This window comes from Channa argus, chromosome 20 (genome assembly GCF_033026475.1).
Source record: "Channa argus isolate prfri chromosome 20, Channa argus male v1.0, whole genome shotgun sequence".
NCBI classification, from domain to species: Eukaryota; Metazoa; Chordata; class Actinopteri; order Anabantiformes; family Channidae; genus Channa; species Channa argus.
Genome location: NC_090216.1, coordinates 11,258,775 through 11,264,807, shown reverse-complemented (window position 1 = coordinate 11,264,807; position 6,033 = coordinate 11,258,775). Strand labels below are relative to the sequence as shown.

Genomic DNA, 6,033 nt, shown 5'->3' with positions numbered 1-6,033 from the left:
TTGTTAGAGGAACTCATGTGTGGGAGGGGTTACAGTCTTCACACAAACTTTCTGTTTTATTTTGGACACAAAATGTGCTGCTACTTTATTGCACAGGATAAATTGTAATTTAAGAAAAAAATCTTAAAAATGTTTTACATTAAATATTGTGTCCACAGCAGGACAACGTAGTGGGAGTTCAGCTGTAGATTCAGGGAAACATTTTTCATGAAGGTGGCTCGTTCCTTGTTCCATTGCCTGTCGGAGAAAGAGGAATTTTTACTTGAATTTGAATTGTCAAACCATGGATTTATTATGGCTCAGCTTTATCACAGGGTGATTAACATTCACTAAAACCATTGTTCAAATGAGCGATGAAAAACAAAATCTAAAAATAAAGTGGCTCATTTCTCCTTTTGCTTGACTTCCCCTGTACTGTCTCATTCCAACTTTTGAGTCACTTACCCACTGATCTTGAGTTGAGCGACAAAAAAAAAAAAGTATGATGTGATTAGCACATTTAAACAAAAAAAAAGAACACTAATTATTTCCTTGCCTTGCCTGCAGGATAGATGATAAACAAATTGAGCTGTGCAGCACACATACTCTGCTCAGGATGTGGTCCTCTTTTCATGTCACTGCACACCAATGATAACATGTACACGAATGTCAGTACCACCCAAAGCTAATGCTCTGACAATTTCTGCAATGCAGCTACAACATTTCACATCTATTGAAATGTGTGACTTGTACTTTCAGGTGACTTTTTAAGTGAGAAAAAAAGGCAGATATAAAGTGTAGAATATCTAATATGTGCATGCACAACCTTTGCTGAGCTCACAGGTTGAACCATTTTCTGCCAAGCAGAGCCGATCAAGGAGGGTCACGAAAAGGTTGAGGATCAGGGGACTGTGTTGCTGTGTCTGGATTAGATTTCTAAGGACAGGTTAGCAATTTTGTCACATGCTCTCTTAGCTTCTTTGTGAGCGTGTGCATGCACTATAAGTACATACTGCATATACACTAAAGTTATCTTCCCCCACATACCCTTTCAAGTGACATATAGGTGCTGAGATGCTCTTCTCAGCTGAGACTGCAAATGTGAAAATGTACTCTAATAGTGTGCACAATGTTAATTTATTTATGACATCATGTGACTGTAAACGGTGCAAGGCATGTGTTTAAAAGGACAATGATTTTGTTAAACCTGAAGAGATTGCTGCCACTCTTTATCTAATGATCTGGCTAATATTTTTTACTTGCCCTTGACAATGTATCATTATCACTTCTGAAAATGTCTTTTACACATTCGTTCAGCAGATTTGCTCACCCTTCCCCTCTACTTCCTTTTCTATTCCAACTGCTTCTCGCTGTTGCTTTCTCTGCTCTTCATTTCACGAGTCTTTGGCCTTTCACTAGCTGCTCGCCACCATGTTACTCCAGCCCCTGTCTCTCTGAATGTCATGAGCCATCTCTGGTTGCATCCTGTTCTTTTTATAGCCGGGCAGCTGAAATGTGAGGGGTCACAATGGGGGGATAAATACAAGGGTCATCAGGCTGGAGTGGTGTCGCAGACGAAGCCCAGATCTTCTCCCTCCTACTTGCTTCTCTCAGCTCTCCTCCTAAACTCAACAGGTAAAAGAACAAAGGACTTCTTCACTTGAATTTGCTTTTTGTGCTTCCTTTTTAATACTTAGCTCTTAAGGCATAAAGTGCATGATCTTTTACACATACTCAAGTCTTACTGCTTAACCCACTGCTCAAGCTCATTTGTGGTTACTCTGATAGCTAAGAGTGTCTACATGAGTATAAAGCCTTTTATAGACACATGTAAGCCACAGACACATACACATACACATTAAATTAATGCATACATATATTCTTGTTTTTCATTTGTCCTGTTGTTTTGTGCCGAGTTATTTTTTTGAATGTTATTTATCTGATTCAAAAGCCTAACCAGAGAGTGAGGCTGCAAATTAGCTGTCTGGTAGACGCCCCATATACACTGTGCTAAATAATCAGACATAACTCACTTGTTTGACATTTCACTTCTCTTTTAGTTAATGCTTTGTAATTTATGAGCCTTTAGCAAGAACGGAATGGTACAATGTTACACAATTTCCCTATAGCTCTATAGTGCTATAGTGTATTTTTAGCCCGACCTATTGATAGTGGAGGCACAGACACAGGGGCAAGCATGTGGCACAACAGCAGGAATGGGATAGAGGGGCAGAAGAGGAGGAATGGGGCGGGAAGGGGGACAGAAAGGTCAGGGATAAGAGGCTAGAAAATTGAATAGGTCACTCACATGCTTGTCACGATTTTTCAAGGGTGATCATATACATGCAGGGTGGGGCAGAGGAGGGCGCAAGGCTCTCTGACACTGGATCCTCTATGCCGCTGGATGTTGTGCCTGGGGAACATTGTGCAACTACTGCAGATAAAGTGTCTTATTTACTGCGTGGTTATCACTGCAACAGCTGCATAATATGTTTGTTGTAACTTCAAAGGGTCTGACAGACAAATAGATAGGAAATTGTTTAAGCATATAGTCAGGGTCTTGTTTCACCACTTCCTTTACAGTCAGCCTAATGATTTGCCCTTCTTTCATCAAGCAGTTTGAGAAAAAACCACAACTTCAAATGTCAAGCTTTCCTCTTCAAAGTAGTTGAACTTTTACCCTTGTGTCTCAATGTAATTCTTGCCCAGTGTCTTACAAAATAGCTTACAAAATATCTCCTTATCATCTCATTCTCTGTATTTTTTTAGAGTCAGGATGCCTCACGCATATCCCTTCCTCACTCCTGAGCAGAAGAAGGAGCTCAGCGATATTGCTCTGAGGATTGTGGCTACCGGCAAGGGAATCCTTGCTGCCGACGAGTCCACTGGTAAAAAAATAATTTTACTTTTTAGACGATATATAGTTTACTTTTAATTTTGTGTCAGTCAGTGTAGCCAACATACATCTTACGTGAAAATTGTGTTCAGGTTATAAAGCAACACAGGAACACGAAAAGGTCACAATGACACATTTATTGTAATTGTGGTAAAAATGGCTTTAAACATCTGCAAATGCACAAACAGTGCAGTACAACGGATCAGTTATAGTCATCTCTGTCTCTACAACCTCCAGGAAGTGTGGCCAAGCGCTTCCAGAGCATCAATGCTGAGAACACTGAAGAGAACAGGAGGCTGTACCGGCAGCTCCTCTTCACCGCTGATGACCGCATCAAGCCATGCATTGGTGGTGTTATCCTTTTCCATGAGACCATGTACCAGAAGACCGATGATGGCAAGCCCTTTCCCCAGTACCTAAAGGAAAGGGGCATGGTTGTGGGCATCAAGGTCGACAAAGGTGTTGTCCCTCTTGCCGGAACCAACGGCGAGACAACAACCCAAGGTGAGCGAAGATCAAATTTTAGACACAAAGCCAAAACTTGCTTAGCGTATGTGTAACTTACTCAGTGTGTCTTTCCCTCTTTCGCAGGTCTCGATGGACTGTATGAGCGCTGTGCCCAGTACAAGAAGGATGGTGCTGACTTTGCCAAGTGGCGCTGTGTGCTGAAGATCACCCCAACTACTCCCTCAAACCTGGCCATCATTGAGAACGCAAATGTCCTGGCCCGCTACGCCAGCATCTGCCAGATGGTAATATCCTGAAATCATTAATATGTACCTCACACATTTCTTAACAAGTAAGTCAGTGTAAATGTTGAAATAACTCTCTCTGTAATGTGGGCATAGCAGTGTCAATATATGGCAAATAATCATTCCAAATTAGCATGAAATTCTATCCAAAAGAAATCATCATATGGAAATTGATGTTAGCATGATCTACTTCTAGTTTAAGTTGAGATAATTTAAAATCGGATCAAAATAGTTTGTAGGAATGCAGTACAATTATAATATTTAGATTTATAGTCTGTGTTTTAGCTTAGAACAATAAAATAAATACCCATAAAATCTTATCCATGTCTAAAAACCCCTAATTCAACAGGAAACACATTTACTGTATATCTCTAAAGCGATTTCTTTTCTTTTTATAAACAACTTGCATTTGATATTATCTTTATGACGTCTTTAATCTGCACATCCCTCAGCACGGCATCGTCCCCATCGTTGAGCCTGAGATTCTCCCTGATGGCGACCACGATTTGAAGCGCTGTCAGTACATTACTGAGAAGGTTTTGGCTGCTGTCTACAAGGCCTTGTCCGACCACCATGTCTACCTGGAGGGCACCTTGCTCAAACCCAACATGGTCACCGCCGGACACTCCTGCTCACACAAGTACAGCAATCAGGAGATTGCCATGGCAACTGTTACCGCTCTGCGCCGCACTGTGCCCCCTGCAGTCCCTGGTCAGTTGAATGCCCAAATTATTATCCGGCTGACATGCCGACAAATGCAAACTTTGAATAATTCACTAAAAAGTCACCCTGGCATTTGCTCTGAGGTATAAAGAAGATTGTTGCTTAGCATTCACTCACACTTAATGTTCTTCTTATACAGGCATTACTTTTCTCTCTGGTGGCCAGAGTGAGGAGGAAGCCTCTATCAACCTGAATGCCATGAACCAGTGTCAACTGCACAGGCCTTGGGCACTGACCTTCTCATATGGCCGTGCCCTGCAGGCCTCTGCCCTCAAAGCCTGGGGCGGCAAGAAGGAGAATGGAAAGGCATGCCAGGAGGAGTTCATCAAGAGAGCGCTGGTAGGTGTGAATCTAAATACACAGTTTCTTGAGTAAAGTATGTCAAACTATCCAAGTTGTTAAACTGGTGTGACATGAGAGTTTTGTTCAGAGAACTCGATTGTTAGCATCACACTTCAGCTCCAGACTGTGCTTTGATTGTTTTGTTTTTTCCTCCTACAGGCTAACAACCTGGCTTGCCAGGGCAAGTATGTTTCCTCCGGAAGCAGCACTGCTGGTGGGGAGTCGCTATTTGTGGCTAACCATGCCTATTAAGCATGAACACTCACCATCTACACGTCCACATTCTTCCCACCATTATTATGGATAAGGCCATGTGACACCACCCCACTGTCTCTCTGCTACTGAACAACACTACACTTACAGCATCTTGGTAGGAAACAAAAGGGAAAGATGGGAAAAAACTTTCCTTTGGGTTGCTGTTACAAATAGGAGATTCTGAAATATGTTCTGCCTCCATTCCCTTACCTTTTATTTTTAGACACTTTTTTTTCAAAGATTTCTGCACTGTTTTTACAGAGCCTGTACTTGTTTTTTCTTGGTTGGATTCCACCAAATGCAGTAAATAATTTATACTGGTACCATGAAATAAAGTACTTACCCCACAACATAATGCTTTATTTATGTTTTAATAAATGTGTGAAGGTCACAAACAACAAGGAAACAACACTGGTCTGATACTATTAATTATTTAAGTATTTCAAGAGTGCAGGTGAAGTGCAGGGCACTCTAGTTTTGGCATCCAATAATCATTGAATAATAATAATAATAATAATAATAATAATAATAATAATAATAATAATAATAATAATAATGCATTTATTTATTGGCGTTTTTCATGACACTCAAGGTTGCTGTACAAATAAAAGCAAAACAGAAGAATAAAATACAATAAAAAATCAATAAAAGTCAGATAAGAATTACAAAATAAGATAATAAAATAGAAGAAGGGATTTCCATAGTTAGGGAGCAAAGCGACTGAATAGTACGCCCATAGTAGTGAGGCAAGCAGAAGGGACAGTGAGTCAGATCTGAGGGTAGGGGCGGGTATGGTGATTATGGAGAAGGTCGGCAAGGTATGGAGAGGCGAGGTTATAATTGGTGAAAGATTTTAACTGAATGAACTGAGTGCTTCCAGAAAGATAAGATTTGAACCAAGCAAGGGTTATATGAGTAGCCAAAAGCAAGAAGTCTGTCCAAGAGGATGGAATGCGAAATGGTGTCAGCTCAGACAGAATGAGGATGGACAAAAGACCAAAACCAGCTGCCCAAAGGAGATCATTAGTAATTATTGTAATAATTATGTGTGTCATGAGAGGGGCAAGGGAGAAAACTGTTGCTTTA

General features: G+C 40.8%; 1 protein-coding gene across 1 annotated transcript; it reads left to right on the top strand.

The window, feature by feature from the left end:
- Positions 1-1,460: 1,460 nt before the first annotated feature.
- On the top strand, positions 1,461-5,302 carry aldoab (aldolase a, fructose-bisphosphate, b). Its single transcript, XM_067488598.1, has 7 exons — positions 1,461-1,614; positions 2,749-2,867; positions 3,113-3,379; positions 3,467-3,627; positions 4,080-4,338; positions 4,490-4,689; positions 4,852-5,302. The coding sequence occupies exons 2-7, from the start codon at positions 2,756-2,758 to the stop codon at positions 4,942-4,944; spliced, it is 1,092 nt and encodes a 363-aa protein (XP_067344699.1). The 5' UTR covers positions 1,461-1,614; positions 2,749-2,755; the 3' UTR covers positions 4,945-5,302.
- The last annotated feature ends 731 nt before the right edge of the window (positions 5,303-6,033 follow it).

Bases quoted from the DNA above. Each gene is read 5' to 3' on its own strand.
- aldoab (XM_067488598.1), top strand. From the start codon at position 2,756: ATGCCTCACGCATATCCCTTCCTCACTCCTGAGCAGAAGAAGGAGCTC. The intron at 2,868-3,112 runs GTAAAAAAATAA...TACAACCTCCAG, and splicing joins TGCTGCCGACGAGTCCACTG to GAAGTGTGGCCAAGCGCTTC. The intron at 3,628-4,079 runs GTAATATCCTGA...CACATCCCTCAG, and splicing joins ACGCCAGCATCTGCCAGATG to CACGGCATCGTCCCCATCGT.